Below are 26,366 nucleotides of genomic sequence, written 5' to 3' on the forward strand. Positions count from 1 at the left end.
ATGAATCATTTCCGAACTTGAAGATGTCTACTCACATCAAAATACACGTTAAATAAGTAAATATCACAACAGATATCCAAATACTATTGAAAGGTAAGCATTCTAATTCATGGACTACTAGTACAGAGTTAAACTTGCAAGCTCATTTTCCTTTCTGTAACCGGCTAACTGACCTCTGAATTATGCATCGTATTTCCCTACCAGTTCTTTAATGACAGATGAGAGACATATGTAAGATAACTGAAAGAAATTAACAGTGTCTAAAATTCAAATTTCTCCCCATTTAGAAAAGCTTCTCTCTCTGAGGTCAACTTCATAACATACTGTCAGATCCACACTCTATAGGTAAGTTTTCTGCTAGCTTTATGGTAAAGAGAAATTTATTTCCTGCTTACCTCGTTATTGAAGGAATTCTCTTCAATTTTCTCAGTCTCTGCCTCTGCCAGAGGGTTTTTCAGGGTCTGCAAGAACAGTGCAGCTTTCCTTTTGCGCTCTGCTTGTAGCTGCTTTTCTTTTGATTCTTTGGAGGCCTGTGCAAGCTTCTCTCTTGCTGCAGCTGCTAATCTATCCTCTAGTTTCTGCTTTGCTAAGAAAGGCAGTTAAGCATAAAGTTTAGAGTGAGTCACGCTTGGGGAACTTAGGTTTCCTTGAAACAAACACACACACCCCAACACAAACAACCGAACAGCCCTTCCAACCATTCTCAAACCTAATACATCCAAAGACATAATAAGGACGTATCAGCTTGAAATTATGAAATTCCAAGCATCTTAATTCATAGATATATCATTTGCTTGATGAAAAGCAGTACAGGTGTAGTAAAAATTTTTAAGCTTAAAGAAAATGACATCAAAATTCAATCCTGAAAATTCAGGATACTTCTCCTTTTCTATTTACAAAAGCTATCTAAAAAAGTAGCACTGTAAATTCAGAAGCTTTTTCTGGTACTTATTAAAGCGATGCAAACTCTCCATTTTTCTCTTTCCACAGATCTGATCTTTACCTTACATTTCCCAGCCCTATTTACATACATCTTAAAAAGGGCTGCTCCAGAAATTTTCAGAAACTGTTTCACCGTTGTTACAACCAACTGTTATTGTTATGTGATTACAGAAAGAGAATAAGCCAATTTATTTAACTATGCACCTAATGGATATTTTGTCTAATTTTTTGCATCTTACACTTCCACTTTTGTGTTCTGTGCATTTTTTGTTCAATTGCACAGTTTTTCCAACACACAACTTTTTCCAAACATGTTTTACTACATTTTTTTTATCATACAAAATATTTCGTATTTGCTTTAGATATGTATCACCATAGCACACTTTGTGCTACTAAAGTTTACAAAGGAACTGCTATTTAGGAGCAAAAAAACTATTCTGAAAATGAAAAATTAAATTCCTGTGGCATACTCATAGTTGTAAGAGAAATATTAAATTTTCGAACTGGTAAACACTGACAGCATCTCCACTTTATTAAACACTCTCTGCTGTGAAACAGCCTTAGGGAGGAATGGGGGAAATCTGATCCCTTTAAAAGATCATTTCATTCAAATTCACATAACATACCCTTCTGCCCTTACATACATAAACACACTAACAAGAAAAACCCATTCAAAGACTTAACAGCATTGCATTAGAAGAGTAACGAAACATCAACAAGGTGGTATTAGTCTATATGGGAGTGCTATATAACTGAAAAATAGCTTGAAGCATTTCATTGTTCTCTGAAGAAAATGAGAAACGGACATGCCTTTTTCTGGGCTCTGTTAATGCAATCTGGAAACCAGAAGTTTAAGTGTTTTACTCGGAGGTTGTCACGGAAAAACAAAATAAAATTCAGAAAGATCATGCATTAGGGCAAAGTACTCAACTCCAGTGTGTTACAAGTTTGATTTCAGCTGAGCAATCAATGAAGATTTCATTCTTAACAATAAGCAGGAAACTACGGGAAAAGAATTCCAATTCCTGTTAACATGACATAGCAAAGATTCAAAATACCTAAAAGGCCATACTTATTCACATGACAGTTTTGTAGTTTGCCTGAAGGACTCAATCTTTCATTTTGCTTTCAGTGTAACATGGGATACCTTGTTTAGCTTCTAACTCCTCCTGTGTAAGTTGAGGTTTTTTCTCTTCAGCAGCAGTACAAGGAGTGGTAACAGCTGGAGTATGGTTTGAAGCACTATTAGCATTCTCTTGGCCTTCCTTGCCCTCTTCTTCCTCCTCATCACTGTCATCATCTAATTTAACACGGTTTTTCTCCAAAGGAAGAAGGTCATTTTCTTTGGCCTTGATTGCAAAGCTTATTGGAGCAAATGATGCTGTGAATGAATGGTATTTTGCACATTATTAGACTACAGTAGAAAGCAGGTTGAATTTCTTGACTTTATCCATTATTCATGCAGACTACACCACAAAAAAAAAAAAGAAACTTGTATCATCCTTACATTATGATAATTATTTTGGGGAAAAGGACAACACAACCTTTTTTTTTTCTTTTGTCTCAAAGTCTTTTTCTAATCCTTCAGTAGCAGCAGGGAAAAAGAAAGGCAGGAATTACATTTCCTGAGATGAGATAAATAATTTCATATTCTGTCCCAAATAAATTTTAGTTTCAGTACTACTTCTTTTCCCAAATGAACAATCTACTCTTCCACTCTTCCAGGCTTAAGATGAAAATGCTCTGTGTTCAGGCTCCTGTCTGACACACTACAGTATGATATGGTCCCTTATGTTTCCTTCACGCTAAATCGATGGTTTGCACAACAATAGCATTTGGCAGGCTCATAGAAGAGTATTTAAAGACTTATTATCATCTATATGAAAATTAATTACTTTGGGGAGTTAACAACATTTCATTACAGGAGATACAAACGCAAAAGCTAAGTACTTTTCCCCAAATGTCTTAGCTAGTCTTGCTGTAGTAAGATTGGTGGTCAACTATTCCTTTCAAGCAGCCCCTACTTGACACACAAGGACAGCACAACACACTCATGCCAGCACACTCAAAGGAAAAAGAATGCCTGTAAAAAACATGGAATACCACAATAAAGGAAATTGTGGATCATTTCAAGCTATGTATTAATGGATCTTCAAAAAATATTAAGCATAGCTAATATATAACTATATTTAAGTCTGAACTAATCCTTTTGCTTCACAGAATTTTCCTTGCAAGGTTTTTTTGAGAACCATTTTCGGAAAAAAAATACAGAATTAATCTCTAAACCATGTATCAAAAATGCAACTTCTAAGAATAAAGAATGGAATTTCTCACATATCTCAAGCAAAGCAACCTAGTACCGTATGGTCTGCTGCAATATTTATCTTTCTCAGGATGCCTTTTGTATATATATCCTGTAAATTTCAATTAGGGAAATTTAAATACAATAATTAAATTACATACCAAGGCTTATAAAGTATAAGCTTTGCATCTTGTAATTCTGGAGTAAGGAAATAGGCTCAGAAATAAAGAATTCAAGAATTCCAAGAGAAGATATATTATAATAGTGATTTTCCAACTTTTTCATATGACAAAACAAATCCTAAAATGGGATTTTACTCCCTCAGAGGCAGAAGAAAAATCCAGCGCGGATGTTGTATCTGTCTTGCAGCCAAATACTGTATTTAGGTTACAAGAATGTGGGATTTGTACCACATTAGAGGAAATGAAAGTAAGTTTATAGGAATACGGTTGTCATGAAATGACGCATTAGTTACATTCCATCATCAAAATTTGAGCAGATTATTATTAAAGCATGGGCTCCAATTTACCATTTATTAATAACACAACAAGAAGAAATGATATCATTTTCTGTTGTGTATTACATTCTCTTAATAGGGCATCTTTGAAGACAGGGAAGATTGCCCCTTCCCCGGGGAAGCTACTCAACCTGCCCAGAGAAGAAACTGCAGAGTATGGACAGCCGGACAACCACGGCAAAGAGCTTGGAGCTTGCAGCCCATGGAGGGAAAGAAATTGCAGTGAGAAGCAGGAAGACAGAAGAATTCCAAGGGACCACAGGGAACAGATAAACTTGTCAGCAATTAAGAAAGTCACTGAAGTGGCAGGAAGGCAGCACCCATCCATGGGAACACAGGTCAAGAGTGTTTTTTCTCGTTTAGTTTCTTTTTCAGTGGCTTTCAGTTCTAGTTAAAAGATTTAATTTTCTAGCTTTTACTGAAAAGAAGAAATTTTAAGATATCTTTTCCTGATAGGCCAGGCAATCAGTTCCCGGGTATAAAAAATCGCTCATCCGACTCAGGACACTAATAGCACGTTAGCTGACTTTGTTTGACTGGCTTCCAAGAGATCCTCCCGTTTTGTCCCTCTGCTGCTATGACTGCAAGAGGAAAAACATTCCGCTCAGACATGAAAAGGGTCTTTTTTTCCAGCATGGCTAACATCTAACACAGGAAGACTGAACAACTGAGTAATAAACCTAGCATGCTTCCTCCATATGTATGGTTTCAAATAAGACTACTGCTTTTACTCAGAAGGAATAACTTCTTTCTTGCACAGAGCTTGTAACTGTCAAATTTAAAATGACAAAAATAAGATTCTACTGGGGTCACTGATGAAAGCCTTCAAATTTGCACAAAACTGAAATAAAACAATTTATTCTGTCAGACCATAAATACCTGATAGTCTGTTAAGAAAGATATATGAAAGCAATAAATTTACTTATTTCAGTCCTTTTTTGAAGCTTCCAGTGAAAATATTTTCTTCATGATGAAATTCTTTCCTGTACTTTCCCCTTGCCCCTCCCCCCGCCTTTGTTTTTTTTAAAAAACCAAATATTTTCACACCCAACAAATCACGGTAACATACCTTTCACCAATTTACCATCACTGACAGTTTTAGAAGGAGGAACATCCTTTTTAGTTCCTGGAACTCCCTTAGCACTTGGCTCAGATGAATCTTCAGGTGCATGTTCATCTGCAAATTGAGTCTCACTTGGTGTATCACCGACAGTATCTGCTGGAACATCTTCAGATGAAGATACTCCCTTTTCAAAAGAAATGTGCAAGCTTACTAACTGGGTAGTTCATGAAAGAATTAATGCAGTGTCTGTGGAGCTGCAATTTTGCCAGCCATTTCAAAAATCACATTATCAGCTAATCACACAACAGCTAATTTTACATCAATAAGCACTCATGACCAAAAGTCTGCTTCTTATAAACAATGCACTGCTTCATGTAAACCCACAGGCTGCAAAACCTACAGACCTACAGTAAGAAAGTGTTGTTATTTTACAGCGAAGAAAATGTTCTTCAGCTGGTACACTTTTGCCAACAACTGTTTTAAAAATTAGGTTTTTAAAATCAGACCCTAAAAGCATATACTTTTTCTCCAAAGTATATTCCTTTAGGTCTTGATCTCCAGGGTCCAGGACAAAATCCATTAAAGTTAATTCACAGTGACAGAATGAAAGCTTGACATTTTTTCCTAATGTATAATTACATGATACCCTCTTTACAAAATCAAGTTTTACAGGGATCAACACAGGTTAACGTGTTTGATTTCTTCCAACATTTTGCTGAAGAACATTGGGCCTATCAATGTTTTTTGTGGTATTAAATTGATACAGTACAGATGTGCTGAGATTTTCAAAAGAGTAAAGAATTACTGGTTCTACTATTACATGACTGAATCATCTAAGACGACCTCTAAATTCACAGTATAAAAATTTTAAGACGGATATTGTAGACCATTAAAAATATTTACGTGGTGAGTCAGGCGATGACATTAAGTAATTTAACATTTAAATGAGCCTCTCTCAATAAATAGTTTGGTTGCTTTCCACTGGCTGCTGTTAAGTATACTTAATGTTGAAATAGCAGGTACTGAAGAGATCCTTTCATTGCTCCCTGCAGCCATTCCCTGACCAACAAAACTAATTTCTGAATATCCTCGAAGGGGAAAAACACAAGGAAATCAAGGACTTCATCCTGTATTTACTGAAGCCAGTAGTACAATTTCTTATTAACTTTAATGGCCAAAAGGAGAACAATCAATTGCATTAGTTGCCTATACGTACATTACTAAAGCATAAAGATAATATTGAAATCATTATTCTAAAAAATTAAAGAGAATGGCATTATCTACAAAACCATGCAGTAGGAAAATATGCATTGCTACACATGACCTCAAGGGACTTAAACCAGTTTCTGCTTGCTTCTTAGCTGTACTCGTTTGAACACTTAAAATTAAGCCTTTATCATTACACTTTGGTTAGTGTACAATTTCCCTCCCAAAAAAATGTTAACAAGTCCTTATTAATTATGTAAGTATTATGAACTCAACCCACTGGTTTGCAAATAAGAAATTCTAGACTAACAGTCAGTATTGTGGTACAGGACAATTCTGCATGTAATTTATCAACTGAATAAGATCATATTTACCACAGCTTATCTTTAAAAACAGTGTTTTCAAAACATTTTTCACTACTAAACCAAAATATTAGGCACAAGTGTTTCAAACAGCAACTAGGAATTTCTTCATTTTCCACAAAGCGATTTTGAGGAGTTTACCCACAGGCCTACCTTATTCAGTTTAAGGCTCCCCAATCTAAGCCTTGAGATGACAAATGACATAGGGCCTAAAAAAAAAATAGCTCTTTCCCATGAAAAGTTAACATCAGATAATGTATTTCTGATACTATTTGCAATTTTTTTCAGTAAAAGAATAATCTAATGAGATTAGCTAACATGAGAAGAATTAAAAACAAGGATGCCAAGTCTGGATATCATCTTCTAATAACATGGACTAGAAGAAGCAAAGCAAGAAGGAAACCAATGTGAGATTTTGAAGCTCCCAATACTGTTTCAGTCAATCATGACAGGACTCTTCTTTAACAAAACCTCCCTCAGAAAAAAGCATGTCAGAAAAGTAGTCCAGCTACTGTGCTACTGTCCTACGAAGAACCAGGAGGCATAGGAGAAGGTATGGTTGTTAAAAAGCTATACCTAACCTTTCCGACAGCAGAACACTAATCCCAATCCTACAAAGCTCTAAACCTTCACAAAGCATATATTCTCTTGTATAGAAAGCCAAAAGATTTTCAGGTTGCCATTTTATATTTGTGGTGGGTTGACCTTGGCTGGATGCCAGATGCCACCAAGCTGCTCTATCACTTCCCTCCTCAGCAGGATGGCAGGGGGAGAAGGTAAGATGGAAATAAAAACAAACCAAAAAAGATAAAGGGTCAAGATAAAGGAAGTTTAATAAAGCAAAAGCAAAGGTCACGTGCGGAAGCAAAGGAAAATGAAAGATTTATTCTCTACTTCCCATCAGGCGATGTCCAGCCACTTCCTGGGAAACAGGCTTCAGTATGCGAGGCGGTTGCTCCAGAAGACAAATGTCGTAAATAACGAATGCCCTCACCTCCTCCTCCTTTCTCTTAGTTTTTATTGCTGAGTGGACGCCGTATGGTATGGAATATCCCTTTGGTCACTTTGGGTCAGCTGTCCTGGCTATGTCCCCTCCCAAGATCTTGCCCTCCCCCAGCCTACTGGTGAGGGGCGAATGTTGGAGAGACAGCCTTGATGCTGTGGGAGCACTGCTCAGCAGTAGCCAAAACACTGGTGTGTTATCAACCTTTCTAGCTACCAATACAAAGCACAGCACTGTGAGGGCTGCTATGGGGAAAATTAACTCCATCTCAGCTAGACCCAACACAATATTACAACCAAGCTGAGTGGCTGCTTATACTAAAAAGCAAGAACTAAATATCACACTATGTCACATATCCTTATTTAAATGCTATGCAAAACTAAAAAGCAACAACAACAAAAAAAAAGGCATTCACATTCACATCCTTTGCTGAACTATTTCTCCATAATGCAGTGTTCCATTTTTAAAACATCTCATGGTAACACAACAGATGCAAGTCCTTTTCTCACTTACATTGCATTTTTTATATATATATATATATATATATACACAAACACACATGTACCTGACAGTTGTCACTGCTCTCTTTTTGAAGGAAGAACTGTTTTTTAAATTCATAATAAGCATTATACTGGTGCCACGGTTGTAGGAACTCAAACCTGTTAAAAGAAAACTTAATATGTGAAAATGCACATGAACATAGTAAATACCAATAATCCTTTGCCAGCTAATTTTCTCTAGCAAATGGAACGCTATTTGATGTTTGGAAGCACTGTAACTTATGCGTAAAGTTCCAGAGGATACACATTCAGAGCATACTTTCTAGAGACATTTTTGTTAGGTTGGTTGTTTTGAGGATTTGGTCAATAATGCTTTGGCATTACCTTTAAGTAGGTCCCTGAATTTCAATTAAAAAAACATGATAGTACTTCTCTTCTTGCGAGCCGCACATTCTGGTAATATATTTGAAAATGAAAACCTCAACTTCTAAAATAGAAGTTAAAATAATGTTTTCTCTTACCTGAGATCATTCTTGGCACGCACACTGGTTTCAAATTTTATCCCATTCCTAGCAACATATTCAGCTAGCTTATCAATAACAGGTTGGATATCTGGGGGTGGAGGTATAATGGCAACCACTGGAGCAATTGTGCTGAAAACATCAAAAGTACATCATTTTTATAAACAGAACATAAATACCTTTCAGACTCTTGCTTTAACAAAAAAAACATTACACAGAGGTTTGCTCTCTGGGTTCATTATGCCGTTAAAATAACTTGATTTTCCATCACGCAAAAACTTCATAGTAGCTGAGTAACAATAACCACGTACAATATCAAAGACCAAAGTGGAGATAATCAAAGCTGTATAAACACTGGTAAATGTTACTGAGGAATGAACAATAATAGAACCCTTACTAAATACTTCATACTGAAGTGCAGGAAAGAGACCCCTCCAACCAACAGGCAAACCTATATGTGGTACCTTGTAGATGTTGTCGTAGAAGTCAACCCACTGCTGCTATCGGTTGTGTCTGGGGGAGGTGGAGGTGTAGTACCAGGCGGTGGGGGTACTGTTGCTACCCCTGTAGTGCTCGATACAGTCACCCCTGCAGGCAACGCATTGTAGTAGGTGGCAACATCTATTCCTGGAGGTGGAGGTGCGAGGCAATAGGTTCCATCAGGTAGCATATAGTAACTATAATACATGGCTGCCACAGTTGCTATAAAAAGACATATTAAAGAACAATGTTCTAATTAGAAGAAAAACACCCAATAAAAAAAAAACACTACTGCATCAGTACAAACACACTGAGAATCCTGATTCACACAACACACTAAGAAATGGTATCTCATTTCTTGTGTAAAAAAAACAAAGGAAAAAAAAGAATGCTCATATTAATGCACTTAGGATGAATAAGAAATATGTAGATTAAGGGATAGAATCAGAATGTACTGAAGGTCAGTTGGAAGCCAAATAGGTATGAATAAAGTAGTGAACCAGAGAAGGCCTATTAAAAAATGACCTAATAGGAAATCATTCTTCCCAATCTAATTCACCTCTGGCAGTTTAACTCAGTTAAAACTATGTATGCATTAAGAAAGAAATGCACATATATTAAAAACTAACATCGAGAAATTAAATCACTAGTATCACTATATGTATATATAAAACCACTATATCGTTATATATAGACACACATCTACTTACTGAAACCTCAAAAAGTAGACAAGTTTTGCAATTTAACACCAATACAATGAACAACCAATTTGAGCAAGTTTTCCACACTAGAGGCTTCTCCAATTCTAAATATTTATTTCTTGAGAGTGCAAAGGCTTATGGCTTGCTTGCTTTCTTTACGGACAGTATTTTATAATGCTTTAATTAGCTTAACACTTTTAAATGGCAATTACTTCTTGTAAATCTTAAGATTTTCTGCAGAAAGACGTATAAACGAAGTATTCAGGTAAAATATTTCAAAGGATTTACAGTAAGAGTTTACATTTCTGGAGGCAAAGTTTAATCAATGCATTAAATTATAATGAATTATCCTCTTAAAAGTTTCATAAGCATTCCTGTGTGGCAGTATTTACTTTCTTAAAAGAATAAGTTATCTATAAGGAGAGCAGAATAAAGATCTGTTAAGTTTTAAAGGCAGGGAGAGTAGTTGCAAACTTAACTTGTATTGCTACTAAATTATAATCTCCCAGTTTGCATCATACACATTCAGATTCAAGCCTGAAATGAAAGTAATCAGAAAACTGACGAGCATTATTCTACGGAGATACTTATTCTGATTTTAGTCTTTCTTGAAATAACCAGTAATTTTCAATTTCTCTGAAATCTTATTTCAGTTCTATTAAGATTCTCTTTAGGTACAGTTTTAAATAAAAATTACTTCCATGCATATTCCTCTCCATATACTACATTCTGACATCATCTGTAATTCTTTGGCGGGTTCTGAACCTATAATGCATCAAAATCAACTCAGATCATTACGGTGATACTTATTTGCAACAACTTTACTAAAAAACCAAGAACTCCATCACCACCACTACCTTGAAGTAACACTACTCATTACCTACAGATTTATAATACCATGAAACCCTACTGTAGTGAAGGCTGCAATATAAATTTTCTTACATCTCAGTAGTGTCAAATGATAAGTCCCATAAATGAAAGGGTAAGTTTCATTTCTATATTCAAGGAATCACTTTCAGAATTCTGAAATTTGAAAAGAATTAGAGGCACATAAACCCAATTAAGTTTGACTTCACCTTTTTGAGTATCAGAATTCACAAAATTTGCAGGAGCTTTATACAAGGCCTGCATTAAGCAGCTTCAAAGATAATGGAAACCAGACACATCTAGAGAAGTTAAGATAACGTTGTTAAAAATTTCATAGTAAACTTGATTCTTAAAAGCGATTACAGACAGGACAGTATTTACATTTATCTGAAATGGTTCAAGAAAAATCTAAGATTAAAGATTTAATAATAATTTGGAGATAGGAGAAAGTCTTGGTATTTCAAGATCAGGCACAGAAAAAGCAGTTGGAACACACAACTTTCCATACTGCTTGCTTATAATTTAAATATATCACTGCTTTTGTTGTTCTTTTCAGAAAAAAATAAAATAGAATATCTACTCCTTTATTAAACAATGCCCTCTGTAGCTACGGACCTTAAAAGTTAGTACTCCCTCTCAGACATTGTAATGAGAAATACAATTTAAAAGATCAATTCTTAACCTCGAATCTTGCATATTCCTGAATTTTATTTTCTACATTTAACATTGCACCACTGCACAGAATAAAAGGTAAAATAATGAAAAATTATAGGAATTGACTGTATAATAAAAGAGATTTATTTACCGTAAAACTACTTCCAACTTTAGAACAGAATATTATACTAAAACCTGGTTTTATCACTTCGGTGGGATCCTTCAATTTACATGATTTTACCTTTGCAGATTTTTCTTAATGTTAAACACTCCAGCAAAACTGTTCAAAGTAGATTTACCATCTGCATTTTGCTTAATATGCTAAGCTTTTTTTAATGGGAATCTCATTAATTACTTTATAGGACAGTTTTATATTCAACAGTGAAGGCATTCATTAGGCTTCATCAACAGAAACTGATGGAAGTTATCAAAAAACATTAAGGGTATTATGCTAACCATACTCACAGACTGGAGACTTGGCCTCCCGCCTGCCCACCCCCTCCACCCCATTTCTGTTTTTCCTAAGCAGCTAACAATTCGACAGATACTCAGTGGAAGAATGCACCTTCAAATGTTCAGAGATTGAAAAAGAATAAATATCAGTTACAAATGATCAAGTATGAAGCTAACGTATTTTCTTCCCACCAGCATCCACATACAATTCATCAAGACACACCACCAGCTGCCTAATCACAATGCACTTACAATCAGAAGAATATTCTGCTTGTGATGTCTGTACAGCTGCCCCATCTGTTGACTGTGGTGTAGATGAGTTATTATCTGATTGTGCTTTGCGCACCAGTGCTGCAAGTGGATGATCAGGGTCTACTACCTTCAAAGGCTGAAAAAAATTTCAGAATAGAAAAAAAGATTAAGATTCGAAGTACACATTTAAAGCATGATAGCATCAACCTAATCTGGAAAGCAAATTTATCTAAGTTAATAGACATCAATAACATTGTCCAAACATTGAAGTTACTGGTTTTTGTAGCGCTCACATCAGAATCAACTTCTTCTTTGAAAATTAGCGGAAAACAAAGCAAAACAAAAAAATACTTTAATGTGAACAGAAATTCATTAAAAAAAAAAAACTCATTTACTGCCAAGGCTGGGATAAGACAGAGACTTGTCTAAATACCAGACAGCACCAGTGTCGTTCCTCTGAAAGCCTCAAATGTGTACAACCATCTGTCATTCCCACCATTCCATCACTGATCAAACTCAGAAAATAAAAATAACTAACACATCCAGCAAAATTTACATTTAATGAGTAGTACATTCTGCTGAAATATTATTCGCTGAAACTATTACTTCATGTCAACATTTTATCTACTAAAATCTAAAACCAAAACGTTCTCTCTCAGCTTATATACAGAAAGCATTAAATATCTTAATCTTTTCAGCTTCAATATAGGTTCTGTGGAATAAATCCTTAAGTGATGCCCTCAATACCAGAGGGCATAAAAATAGAAATATAATTCCTTACAAATGAAAAAATAACAATTTATGTACTAGAGAAAAGGTAACTTGAAAGTTTACCAAAACAGACTTAAATGACTAAGACACAGTCTGGGGGGGGGCGGGGGGGGGAAAAAAATCTTTGTTAACCGAAGATCTTAACACCTGCATATTAGAATTTTTGTGCCCATGAATCAGATGTTTTATAAGGTAGAAAGTAATTTTAATAAAGGCAAGTACCTTCATGAGCTCTTCAAGCCTACTGCATTTTTTAGATGCAAAGAGACTCGGATGCAGATAATTTCCATCATCGTCATCGTCATCATCGTCTTCTTCCTCTGATTTGACTCTTGAGTCTAAATAAAAGCAATGTCTGAATTTTATTTGGGTTTGCTATGGCTTTTTATTGGGAGAGAAAGATGGTACAAGACAAGCATGCGTTCTTAAGAAACAACTCTTTTCATAAATCTGCTTATTCACAAAAACATAGATACAAGAACATATTGCTAGCCATCAATAAAACTAAAACGTAAGTGCACAGACCAACTTTCTGTTGGACTAGAGCTATACAAGTGTTTCTAAAAGCTCCAAGACCATAGCAGCTCTTGTATCTGAAAGTTTCCCAAAACAATCTTTTCTTTTAAAAATCTCCAATTTAAGCAAAATTTTGAATCACCACATCAGTCTCAGCTGCAGGATAACAGCATTGCCATTGCAACGCACCAAAAAGATGTGGCTGTTTTACTAAAAAAGACTGGTGGATGTTTCAATGATTCACATCCTGAAGCCATCCATTTGACAAGCAACAACTTACGTTTTTTCTCGTCTGCTTTATTTTCAGAAGGAGCAGCGTATCGTCCCTCTTTCATGGCCTTCTGAATGAATTTGTAGTAGGGATTGAGGTAGTGATCAAATCGCAAGAAGTCAAACTGGGAGTTGCGTGCTTGCTTGGCTTTTAGCATAATCTCAAACTGTGCTCCCTGCTTGCAGACAAAGTTTGCAGTTCGTTCTATAATCGCATGCATTTTTGCTGTTGGTGGCTGTGGGAGTAAAATAACATATATTTGTATTTTCATAAGCAGCTTTTAAGTCTGTTAGAACTCCAAAGGGAATTAGAAAGAGCAGTAGTTCCCTGCCCCTCTTCCCAGCTTTCTCTAGCAATTCAGTTTCATAATCACTTTCAACTAGTGAAAGCATATCAGCATTAAAAAAACCCAACAGTCCCAGTCTTCCGTAACTGCTCATTCATATCCTTTTGCAAGATCTTCTCCTCTTACCAGCACAACCATTTTTGCCGCTGCACACCAAACTGAAGAGGGGAACGAATCCGGTTGAGTTCGATGCAGTAAAAAAATTCTTTTAAGCCAGATACATTCCATAACCATACAGACACTTCTGCTGGCACAAGGCAGGAGACAGATGTGTTTCTTGACACAGCAGTGCCAACTTAAAGTGGCCCTACCTTACAATACCTCAAGGTGCTCTGAAGGCTCAACATGTATGGTCTTCTTCCCAACAGCTGTCCTTGTGATAACTCTGTTATCTGATAACAGATAACTCTATTATCACTGAATGTGCAAATATTGTTCCCTAACTAGAAAAGCTTGTTACTATGCATTTGCTTGGGAGGAACACATTGCATCTTAAGACCAACATAAGAATTGCAATTCCTATGTGCTGTCGTATTCCCATAAAGAGTCATTGAACACTTTAGCAATAGAAGAAAAAAAGAAAATTAATAAAGTTAAGCAGCATCCATGCATTTCCACTTCTGAAATCCCATCTAAAGAGCATTGCCATATCAAACCCAAGAATTTAAAAGAACAAGAATATAGTTAAAGAATGAATGAACGTCACCATTTGATTTCATACTCAGATAGCTCTGTTTTGTCTTGTGCTCAATAAACTGTAGAAACACATACTCTGTGTGCCCATAAAGATTGAAGTGTCACCTTAATGATTCGGTTTAGCTTTGCGTTTTTATTGGTCCAGATACAGAAGTATGTTGCAAATCTCAGAAAATCTTTTTCAGAAGATTGGAAGCACACAAGGCAGTGCTGCTCTATTCAGGGGAAAAAAGTCCGAATGTGATCAAATAGCACATTTTTAGAAACTATTTTCACCCAATTAGGTCCTTTACTAGAACAACACGATCAACATGGAAAATAATTAGTTGTTCAAGTTCTACTTGTCCCTCTAAAACACTACCAAAGATTATTTTAATTAGAGGCCATGCAGTTCTCAACAAGCTGATAACATTTTGCGCATAGCCAGTTTTTTCACTATTTAGTCATACATCAAATTTCTCTACTTCTGCGGTTCTCACGCAGAAATACAAAATACACTTAAGGCCGAGAGATTCATAAAAAAAAGCTGCAAATCAGCAAGGAAGCTCAAAAAAGATTGTATCTGAAATTACTATCTGGTCTTGAATTTGAAACTGATACTGCTATAAGCTCTGGAAAATAGGCACTATGAATATTAATATGCTTTTAATTGACTTCTAAGATTACTAACACCACTGATCCAAAAAACTTTAGAAACTTTACAAAGTGAAAAACGTTAAATGGCAAACAGAGATGCAGATATCATAGACATATTCTAGTTTGCTATTACATTTAATAAAAACACTAAACATTTAAACTGAAACAAACTGTTAAAACTTCTGGAAGTAAGAGTACTTGCCAGAGCAGAGAAAAAACCCTTCTGAAAAATACTCCAATGACCTAAGTGCTATCATCTAGTCAGATATTTTGTTCCAAACTTTAATTAGTATTGTAATTAAAAGTTTTTAATGAGTGAGTCTCCCTTACTGGAAGTTAAGCAACTATCCTCCAGTCATCAGTAAGCCTGGAAAATAATTTTAAGTCTTATGTTGCCTCTCAATATTCTCATCTGGAAAAAAAAAAGTAATTTTCAATCTCTCCTTGTAAGTTTAACTGATAATATCCTCTTATGGCCCACTTCCATAGCATCCGCACACTTCTTAAAATGCAATGGTCAAGAACAGTCACCTTTGCCCATAACCCTGACATCAACAGTTTTAAGCAGTGCAAGACCTCCTGCATCCTCGACACAACTCTTCTATTTTAAGTTCCAGAATGACATTACTGCTGCAGTTGGAGTTGCCATATGCTGAACATTCAACAGCTCACTACAGCCTCTGGGCCTTTTTTGCAGTAGTGCTGCCTAACTACTTACTCTTCATTTAACAATTGCATTTTGGATTATTTTGTATTATAGAAACTATTTTGTGTCTGTCTTTATTGAACTGCACTTTGCAGACTGTGAACAAAGTCTCCAAGCTAGCAAGCTGATTCTCAAATTTTATCTTATTTCCAAGCACTACAGTTTCCTCCCCAAAATGATTCAAAGTTTACAAGTGTCCTCCCCCCTCCATGACCACCATTAAGTGCCATGTCTTTTAACTTGAATGTTAATTAGTAGTAAATTCAGGAGAGACCTAGAACACCACTTTGTCATTTCCACAAATCAGCCATGTATCTGTATACCTTTTCCAATCACTTGTGGATCGACATAATGGCAATGGAATTTATGATGCATTTCTCTCTCTTTCCCTCTTTTTTTTAAATAGGAACAGGGTAGAGCGAGAAGTATTTTTTAAACATGCCTGTAAAACTCCACCAATAATTTACCAGACTTCTATCCTTCACAATAATTGAATTAAAAAATACAGAATAAATACATTCAATGGTAAAACTGAACGACTTGACTAGAACAACAACAAATCAAGGCTTACAAAAAAAAAAATTTCTCACAATTCCCAATCCAAGGTCAAGTATACATTGTTTACAGAGCTGCTGTCTAGACATTTTGGTTTGTTTTTTTTTTTAAATCAGAAACAAATATGCGCACACTTGCTTTCTGTTCATTTGAATATACTAAGAGTTCAATAGCCGACTGAGAAATTACTTCAGCAAGCCCCACACTGCATTCTGCAACTTACACGTAAAATATATCTTAAGTTTCAGAACAAAATTCAAGCAAAGCAGCTATCTGAAACAGCAAACATTCTTTCGTCAGCAGTTAGTTTTTGGAAACAGCATCCAAATGCTAAATAAGCAGCTTCTCACTGAGAACTCAACATTCTTATTCTAAGACTAAAGTATAACTCATAATTTAAAGGCAATAACATATAAAAATCTTCCCTGAACTCAGAAGTACGTTTGTAAGCACTTCACTAACGAAATGTATTATAAGATTGTAAAGAAAAGTAGAGGAAGTAAAATTAGAACAAGTAAAGTTGCACATTAGATTTGTTAAATAGCTCTTATTTCATACAAAAAACAGAACAGGACAAAAATTTTCAATTAAAAGCTAATGGAGTAGAAAAACACTCTTACAACAAATATCTTGTGTTCACTATTAGTTATTCTAACAGTGCTTTGAATCTTTACTGGCCAAGATTATCAACTTGAGAAGGCAGCCCAAATATAAATTAACACTTTCATGACCACGGTATAGGAGAAAGAATATTATCTGACTTCCCAGTATCTTTTATTAAACTTGAAATAAATTGAAAATCCTCACGATTACAAAAGTACTCAAGCAGGCAACTGTTCAGCTCCCTGCAGGAAAAAACACAAGTTGCAATTAAATTTACAGTTTAGTTTTATGTAGCAAACTCCGGTAACATCACACGAAGGAAAGAGCTTCTATATGCTAATACTTTCAAGTTATTTCAGAATTTGCTAGAAATAAACTATTGCTTTTCTCTTTGAATAAACTAGTCTTAAACAAGCCTTTATATTTGATCACTTCCTACCCCCTTCAGACTGGGACTCAATTAAAAAGAACCAGAAAAAAATCTTGAACAGAAGCAATCTTTTGGTTTAATGGTCCTTTACATTCGGAATGTCAACCTTGACATCTCAGTAAGTATCCATTTCAAGAACTGCCTTTTTTCTGCATTATCTAAAATAGTATCACAAGTGATACTAAGTGCACTTAGCATAAGCACCACAATAATTTCAGTGTGAAAAAGAAGATTCAAGAGAGTTGACAGAACTCAAGAATTCAAGAAAGAACATTTGAAATTAAGCTACTATTTTAGAATCATTTAGAATGTACCACACTGAAGTTAATGGAAAAAAAAACAACAGTAAAGCACCATAAACTCCTTGAAAATTGACAGAAACGTAGGTTGTGTTAAACGTACACACATACCAGTTCCACGTCAGAAGGTACATTCAGTCCCGGAGGGGCAACAAAAGGTTCTTCATTTTCTTCTACATTTTCTGTCTGAGCTGTTTCTACAAGAAATGACAGAGTAAAATACTATAGGACAAAACATGTCAAAGTACCCACATGTTAACAAAAAACTATTAAAATCAAGTATATCTAAAAGCATGTGCAGTCAAGGAATTTATCAAATGAAACTATAAGCAGCATTTGCACTGAAGACACTTAAATATGGTTCCTCTCCCTGGTGTTACGTGTAGCTTATTTAAGATTGCATAAATTATCTCTTAATAGAGGTATTAGGAAGAATAAAACCCTATAAACCTTAGCCCTGACTACAGTGCTGAAGACAAACAAGTGTCAAATCAAATAGAAAACATTAATTTTCGTGAACATTACTTTTTGTTTTTACAAGGAAACCCATGCAAAATTAAGGGCGACCATTTTCAATGCACTGGGTGAATCCTTTCCTAACAATGATTAAAATATTACAGATATCAGATACCTCTAAAGCTGTTAAGACCCATACATCCAGTCTATCTGAATTCAGTTCCCTGTTAATCAACCATTTCAGCCTATCCAAACAAATCTAAGTACTTTCATCAGCTTCCTAACCCTACTGAAAGTTGTTTGGGAATGCAATAGGGAGGCTAAATTCCACTTTCATCACCCACAGAGATAAACCAGTAATTGCTTTAATAATTGATTAAAATAAATGTTGCCATTCATCTGTGAGTTCAGCCTAAAGTTGGTATGGTTCCTTTTATATCAAGTTTAAAATATCTAAATATTTAACAGATTTATCACTGAACTACTCTCTAAAATAGTTATTCCTTTATAAAGGCCAATTTGTATTACATTCTGTTATTCGGTATACCAGAAATGTTTCTCTGAAAATATTTTGCTTTACAAATTTTTATAGTAATTCAAGTGGAAAGTTTACTTTTTAAAGCAACTTTTAGTATTATCTATTCTACCCTTTGTTATCCATCATTACTAAAAATTTTCTAGAAGATAAAGAGTTTAGTAAGAAAGCTCACAACTGAGACAATGTTCCAATGACCTGCTATGAGGATCTTTACTTCTCGTCAGCAGCACTGAGAATTCTCACATTACACCACAAGATTTTGTAACAGCTTAGGATGACACTTCCATGCTGCATCAAATATTAACTAACTAAATATTAACTTGTTGGAAGACTGGGTAGTTATATCTCTCTTTGCCAATGACAAAGTCGTCACGTTTTAGCATTATTCCTAAAAATATGACTTCATTAAGGCTGAAATATATTACTCTAGGTATCTCATCATTCTAGGAAAGAAAAATAACGTGGAGCAACCCAGACACAACTTGAACTCACAACAGCTCTCTTAGCAAATGAAACTGGTATTTTTATTTATTCCTTATATACTTGATCAAAAGTAGATTCTGTAACATTATGGCACATTTTCATGCAGTTTTGCAAAGGCCTCCTTACAATACAGACACCCTATAACGTTCAGCAGATTCCCTTTTTAGTGACCAATAGAAAGGGGGCATTCACCTTTTTAACCTCTATGCAGTGGAGAAAGATGGGGGAGTCAAACTACAAACATGTTCTTCTCTATCACCCCAATTTTTCAGTAGGCATACCCCTATATATACACAGATCCACACAACATGAAAAACACCCCTACGACAAGAAATACTCAAAAACGGTATGTAAAAAGAACTTAGAAACTATTTGGTTATGGAATCTACCAGAAAAATGGGAATAAAACAAATGAAATAAACCCCAGAAAAGACAACGCAATTCAGCATCAGTACTGAAGAGTACAGGAGAAACCCTTGGTAGAACGCAAGCAGCATGGACACTGCCCTAACACAACCCTCACAGACAGCAGAAAAAAACACCAAAGAAGCTTTAGCACCTAAAACGATCCTGCATTGTAGCATACACCTGGGCACGAAAAGCACATCTCATACCACGGTAACCCACCAATATGTAGTTAGACAACCCAATTGTTAATTAAACAATCCTAACTTTACTAAGACATAATTCAATAACAGTTGAAAGCTTCCTCAATACTTCATGTTAAAAATGCAAAGTTACCGTAATTAAAGATGAGAATCTGAATTCTGCATTTTTTAAGATCACGGAGAGGGGCACGCTACATTGAAGACAGACTCATTTATAATTACTAAGATGACAAAATCTAAACTTAGAAAATATATATTCTTGTTAATCACTATTCTATCTATGTTTGTAATGATCTTTTCCTTCTTGACTAAGAACCATAGTTAACAGACAGCCATATGATGAATTACTAGTTTTTTCTGAATAAGAATCTGCAAGACAGCAGAATTAAATTTCCTATCCTGACTACTGCAGCACTGGCTGTGCCATAGCAGGAAAATATTTAAGCGCAGCAAGAGCGAAGTTTGCAAAAGCTCAGTAACACAGTTCCATAAAGACTTTGCTGAAATGCTTTGAGATTTTTTACTTGCATTTTAATGAAACACACATTTTCAACCTTCAATACAAGCGAGAGACACAGAGGTGCTACGTTCTTCCTCTCAATTAACCCTTGCTATTTTTACCCCTTACCTCTCTGTTTTGCAGGCTGATGCTCCTCCTCCTCAGTGGGTTCTGAAGGGTCATAATAATCACTGCCGTAACGGAATCCCACTGCATTATAGGTACCATCCTCTGCCAAAGCTTCACTCAGTCTTTTATATTCCTCCTCTTGAACAAAAATGCAATTACCAATCATTAGAACATATTTAAAAGCTAACTTGTTAAAAAAAAAAAAAAAGAAAAAGTAATATTTCTTACTTTAGTTTTTAAATGAGAAGTTTTCACCTAATCATTTTAACTGTCATGAAAAACTGAATAGAAAAACACAGCAAGTACATATGCTGACTGTTTATTTCTTCCTGAAGAGATAAAGGCTGTGGGTTAAAACATTCTAATGTAATTATGCATACCAGAGCACAGAATTTCATTTATACAATACTAAAAAAGAAGTAGAATGTGTTTATTTGGGGGGTTTTTTAGGTCTGAAATCCCAGTCTGCCCTCAGAATCTGGGCAATTTCTCTGTGGATCTATATTTAAACTATCCTGAGGTCCTCTCACATACGCAAAGACTCCCGTTTTTCGAATCCACTGGGTACTGTCAAGATAACATCAGAAAAAGAGAGTATAAAATTAGGAGTAAATTTAATTTCATAATTATTTATTTAAACATGTGCTAAACTCAGGAAGTTTCCTTGAGCAATACCTTGCCTCGCCTCCTCCTCAAGCAAGTCCGTATGCAAGGCTAAATACCTCTCTTCATCACAGAGGGCTTCTATTCTAGCTTCCTCTTCAGACAACTGATAATCTCTGTTCCACGTGGAATATTCAGCATCATATTCAGAAAGGTCATGTAGGTGACCACGCCCATCGTACCTGCAAGATGAAACAGCTGGTCAATGCAAAAAACTTAGGGCTTGGGTTTATGCGACTACTTAAATACTTACCCATTAAAAATGAAAAAAAAAAATACTTATATGTTAAAGCATATTTCCTTTTAGAAGTTACGTTTAATTTTGCTAATCATTTGTCACCAACTATCGAAAATTTGTTTAATAGTCTAAATTCCTCTCAAAGAAACTAATAAATTATTACAATTAAAGGCAAAGGTATCCTTTAATAGTTTAAGTGGGATCCATTTCCTTAACAGTTCTTACCGTACGTGCTTCAACCAACCAATCAATGTCACTTGCAAAATACGTTTTTCTGGAAAGTCAAATAGCTTACATTCACACAAACCCGAATACATAAATACCTATCCGTAAGAACCAAACGGTCGAAATTTCCTCGCTTCTTTCTGCTAGTCCCGAACTCTCAGGAGATATCTTCACCATAGAAACTTGCGTCCATTGGAGGTAAAATCATGGCTAGGCTCGGCCCCTAGCCATTTGGCTGAGGAAATAAGTTCTGGGTTATGTGATAGAGAGACACACATACATAGGAACAGTAACATATACATGCAATTTAAGGAGGTTCACCGTAAAACCGGCAAAGATCAATGACGTACAGTTCCTTTCTACTAAGCAGAAATAATTTTATTTGCAGGAAAAGCACTGCATTGGGATAATGTTTATGCATCAGTAAGAGAAACTGATTGAAAAGTAAAGTGACAGTAAACTCGACTCCGCTGAGGTGTCTTCCCACACACAACTCTTGACTTGTGCCAACTTGCTAGACCAAAAACAAAGAAAGTAAATATTCTTATAGCGAAAAGTTAATGAAACACGTAGGTCTGGTTAATCAAGCTCTGTCCACAGGCAAACTTCAACCCATGTCTTCTCATAGCAATGTGCTTTTCTCAAAATGGTGAAAATGAAGACTTCCTGCTGCTGGAGATAAAAAGAATCTAAGCTTCCAAAGGAGTTTATAAGATTAGTAATTGCAAGCTACCTTAACTTACAAATGTACGTTATTTAGATTTTTTGGTATTATATGTACATACATGTACATACTTAGTTCTGCTCCCAACAATTTCTGTAACTACTGTAAATTGGGTTACTGTTGCATAGGACCACAAAAATGGCCTCTACCTACTAATGAAATCTGTCACAAAAGTGATCTGGATTAGAAGTGTGCATCGTAACACTTCTATTCTCATGTAAGTCAGAAATTAAACATAGCTACAAACATTTATGGTTGTTTTTTCATGTCTTTGTGTTTATTCCAATTCAAGAAATCCATTTCAATCACAAAAATCATTAATGGCGTAAACCCCAAAACAGTTCAAGGGCATTTCTTTTTTCTCCAGTCTTATAGAAGGAAATTAAAAGACCTTCTCTTACTGATATTTTTCCAATCCAAATACAGTTGTTAAATCAAAACAAGAAAAATCATGTATAGCACCAAAGCAATGATGAAATTGAGGGAACAAATATCTATAGTATGTCATGTGATCCTTTTCAAACCAAAATCCTTCCATCTTTCCCACTGAGGTTTTCAGGGTCAGCCACAACTCTTAAATTGTACTTCCAGTGCTCCACTCAAATATACCCAACCTGACCTCCCATTTTCCCTCTCTCCAGGAAAATATTCAGAAAATTCATTCTGAATGAATTTATTTCTAAATCCCACTCTGCACTGCTGAAACAACTTAGAGACCAGAAGAAACATCATAGCAGATTCTATTACTCTCTCTGGCCATGAACCTATGCCTACTGCAGAACAACGAAAAAAAGCCGCCCCTGACATAAAATTTGAAAAGCAAGCACCCAAAATCAAAGCCATTCTGCCTAATACAATGAATCACAGCACGAGGAAAAATCAGGCCAAGAATTGCTCTTGGGGTATGCCACCAACAGCCTACAGCCAGATTACGTAGAAGAAATAAGAAAACTCCATTTCCCCTAAGGTGGATAAATACCTTTTCACTCCCCACACAGCACTCTTCTCGCTTAGAGAACATATAAAGTGCCTAATAAGTATTCCCATACAATAAGGCTCCCTTGGTTTCCAAGTGAGAAAAGATGATGTTTGTGGTTTGCATTGAAAAGGAACAGATAATTCCCACTCTCCACTCCACCCTGTAAACCCTACCCTAACAAGCAAAGCAGAGAGACCCAACACACAGAAGGAGGGGATCCTCCCAACACTGCCAGAGTGGGGAACCCCAAGTTCCCGCTGCCGGGGAGACGGCCCTGCAGCGTTACAAAACCAGCACTCGAAGCACTCTACCAGGAGGAGCTGCCCTCCAACTCTGCCAGTGAAGAAGAACCCCACACGTCTGCCAGAGTGAGCCCTTTGCTCATCCCCCGCCCTCGCTTGCCCACAGCATAAGGGGAGGAACAGAAAGAGGCTATAACAGGAGATCTCGCAGCAGAGTCTGGGGGTTGTGTTACACCGACCTATCGATCATGATCTTGGGGTCTCCCATCCAAGGAATAAGGTGTCGCCCCTGCTCCTGGTACTGAGCCTTCTCATCATCTCGAAACAGCTTGCAGGCATAGCCGAACACCAGCAGCTCCACACGGCTATTCCCACCTCCACCTCCTCCTCCACCTCCTCCGGGGGGCCCGGGGACCGCTCCCCCGCCTGACAACAACATTAGGGGCGGCGGGCCTGCTTCTTCTGCAGTCCGTCGAGAACCTCCGACCCCTCCGTACATCACCAGGGGATGCAGCGAGGAGGAGGAAACTCGCAGTAACAACGACTGTCCGAGAAGCGAGTCCCCCAGAAGGCCGGGCCCGCACTAAACTCCCCAGCTCCAGAGCACCACAGTCGCCATCACCCGAAACAAAATGGCGACTTTTCCGCTTCCGCTGGCAGAGCAGAGGCTAGGCTGGCTTCCGGCAGCAGGCAGATTCGCCTCGGTTTTGGCAGCCCGAGTGTGAAATCGAAGGGAGACGCGGCGCGGCTCCGCGCTACCGGCGGGGAAGCGCGGCGTTCGCCGACAGCGGCCGGTTGCCAGGCGGGGACTGTGAAGCCGCGGGTGTGACGAAAGTGCGGAACCAAGGGAGGGGGAGGGGGAGGAGCGACGGGGCGCCGGGCCGGCCGGGGCGGGGCGGCTCTTCTGAGGCGCTCGGCGTGCCGGGGCGGGGCGGATCGGGTCCCGTCGCGACCTCGGGGCTGGCGTGGCGGGGTGGGGTTTAGACGCTTTTGTGGTAGATCTCAGCTGAAATGCGTACACAGAGTTTGAAAAGAGGACGAGGGAGGTTGCGGAGGCTCTGCACGGGGAAAGGAGCCGGGTCTCCCGGTGCCTGTCACGCTGCTGAGGAGCCCCGCAGGGGACTGACGACGGGCAGTCATCGGCGAGATGGGCAGCGATAGAGCCAAGGGAAATGGGGAGACTGAGGGGTACGGGGCTCGGCAGAAATACGTGCCGGGGGCTGGCTCTCTCAAGGAGTTGTGGGACGGTGAAGCGGGAAGCGGGGGTTCACCTCAGGCTGCGCGTGGGAAGTTCAAGGGGAAAGTGGGCCCGGGAGCCAAAGCGGGAAGGGAAAGGCTGTGGTGCTGAGGAAGAGTTTTCAAAAAAATTGATAAATTAGACTGTGTTTGCTAAAATTGTGTAATCGGGCTGAAATTTTCAATATTTTTTACCTCAGGATTCTTATTTTCGTCACTCTTGAAGTATGAAGAAACGTGTTATAATAAAATTTTGTAATGAAGCACATCGTGTTTTGCAATTCACAGTGGAAGTTAGTTCATAGCCTTTGTAATGAGAGATTCTGGGCGCCCATGAATATGGGCAGAACTGCCGGGGTTTTCCTGTGTGAACAACTTACTGGCATCATTGTACACAAAGGAATATGTAAAATAGTGTGAGCACGAGCACTGGAAAAGAGATGGATACCTTGTGTCAGCATTTAAAAATACCTGCTCCCATGTCAACTTACTGAAGGAAGAATCTAGAAACTTCCTTGGATGGTGCTTTACTCATCTGGAGTCATGAAATGGAAAACAATAACACATGGCGTTTCCACAGTATCTTTCGAAGTGAGCTACAAAATCTGAGTAAACTTTATAATGCTGCTTTTAGGTAATTGTGATGCATATACGGTTCCACCTGCCATTTCGTGTCTTAGAAAAGATGGTTAAAAATCTACTAAAGTTAACATCTGTATCCTTCACAATGAATATGTGAAAGTTAACAGTAATTATCTGATGCTTCAAAGCCATCAGTGAACAAATCTGCTAAAGGTAGATGCTTCAGATGTATCTTACTGTTTTATAAAAATAATGACTGAGTTGTTTTAATGAAGGGAGTAGTACTTGAGTTGTTTTAATGAAGAGAGGAGTTCTAAGTGTAACACTTGCCTTTGAGAAACAAATTACAGACCTGAACACCAAGGAGACAGGTGGGAACAGGCTTGAACATTGTGCAACAATTTTATACCAGCTGAGAAACATTTGGAGTAAATAAAAGAGCAGGAGAAAACAATAGAAAGAACTCCAGAAGAAAAATAAACAGTTTTTGACAGGGAGTGGAAGAAAGCAATTGAACATTGATATGTGGCAAGGATTTTGTGACTTCCATGAGTTTTCTGGTAATGCAAATGATTCAGCAAAAAGATGGTACGGCACAAAAACGGCTCTGTGCAGTTGAAGTGTAATAAGATAACTTCAGACCATTTTACTGGGATATCAGCGTTTGAGACAAGGACGTGAACTGTGAATGAGTCAGATAAAGGACAAAAATGGAAATCTTGGTTACAAAGAATGCAATTACAGGAAGATGGAGGGAGTATTTTAATGATCTCTTTAATGGTGAAATGCATAAGGGCACACAAATGACAATTTTCCAGCCAGCTGAGCCATTTGTAGAAGAACCAAGAGGTGACCAGAACACCCAGGAACAATAAAGCACCAGGTGTTGATAATATTCCCACTGAATTATTAAGAACAGGAGGGGATAAGACTTTAAAAATGAATTTGTGTTAGTTTGGTAGTTTGAAAATAATGTAAAGAAATGGAAAAGGGGAAACCTGTGTCTATTTCTGAGAAAGGGGACAAAATGAAACCTGAGGTCTGGGGCAGCATCTTGCTGTTTATTACAGCATGTGATGTTCTAGGCTGTTTGTTCACATGTAGTTAGCCTG

The 26,366-nt window shown here is 37.2% G+C and overlaps 1 protein-coding gene across 7 annotated transcripts in view; it reads right to left on the reverse strand.

Moving 5' to 3' along the window:
* SFSWAP (splicing factor SWAP) overlaps positions 1 to 24,194 on the reverse strand; it is a 50,391-nt gene extending 26,197 nt beyond the window's left edge. For 3 of the 7 annotated variants that reach the window (XR_012676509.1, XM_075168115.1, XM_075168116.1), the window contains exons 1-13: positions 23,676 to 24,194; positions 21,041 to 21,210; positions 20,366 to 20,503; positions 17,764 to 17,849; positions 13,391 to 13,616; positions 12,817 to 12,932; positions 11,824 to 11,959; positions 8,881 to 9,118; positions 8,417 to 8,548; positions 7,961 to 8,054; positions 4,831 to 5,008; positions 2,090 to 2,323; positions 396 to 586 (exon numbers count right to left, since the gene is read on the reverse strand). Coding sequence is in view for 6 of the 7 variants with exons in the window: in XM_075168115.1 (XP_075024216.1) it covers positions 396 to 586; positions 2,090 to 2,323; positions 4,831 to 5,008; positions 7,961 to 8,054; positions 8,417 to 8,548; positions 8,881 to 9,118; positions 11,824 to 11,959; positions 12,817 to 12,932; positions 13,391 to 13,616; positions 17,764 to 17,849; positions 20,366 to 20,503; positions 21,041 to 21,210; positions 23,676 to 23,935 (2,199 nt within the window). In the remaining variant the exon portion in view is untranslated. Of the gene's footprint in view, positions 1 to 395; positions 587 to 2,089; positions 2,324 to 4,830; positions 5,009 to 7,960; positions 8,055 to 8,416; positions 8,549 to 8,880; positions 9,119 to 11,823; positions 11,960 to 12,816; positions 12,933 to 13,390; positions 13,617 to 17,763; positions 17,850 to 20,365; positions 20,504 to 21,040; positions 21,211 to 21,589; positions 21,727 to 23,675 lie in introns of all 7 variants that reach the window. The other 4 variants (XM_075168111.1, XM_075168110.1, XM_075168114.1 and 1 more) reach the window with 3 other exon arrangements.
* Positions 24,195 to 26,366: the final 2,172 nt, after the last annotated feature.

Source organism: Calonectris borealis, chromosome 18, assembly GCF_964195595.1.
Source record: "Calonectris borealis chromosome 18, bCalBor7.hap1.2, whole genome shotgun sequence".
In the NCBI taxonomy this organism is placed as follows: domain Eukaryota; kingdom Metazoa; phylum Chordata; class Aves; order Procellariiformes; family Procellariidae; genus Calonectris; species Calonectris borealis.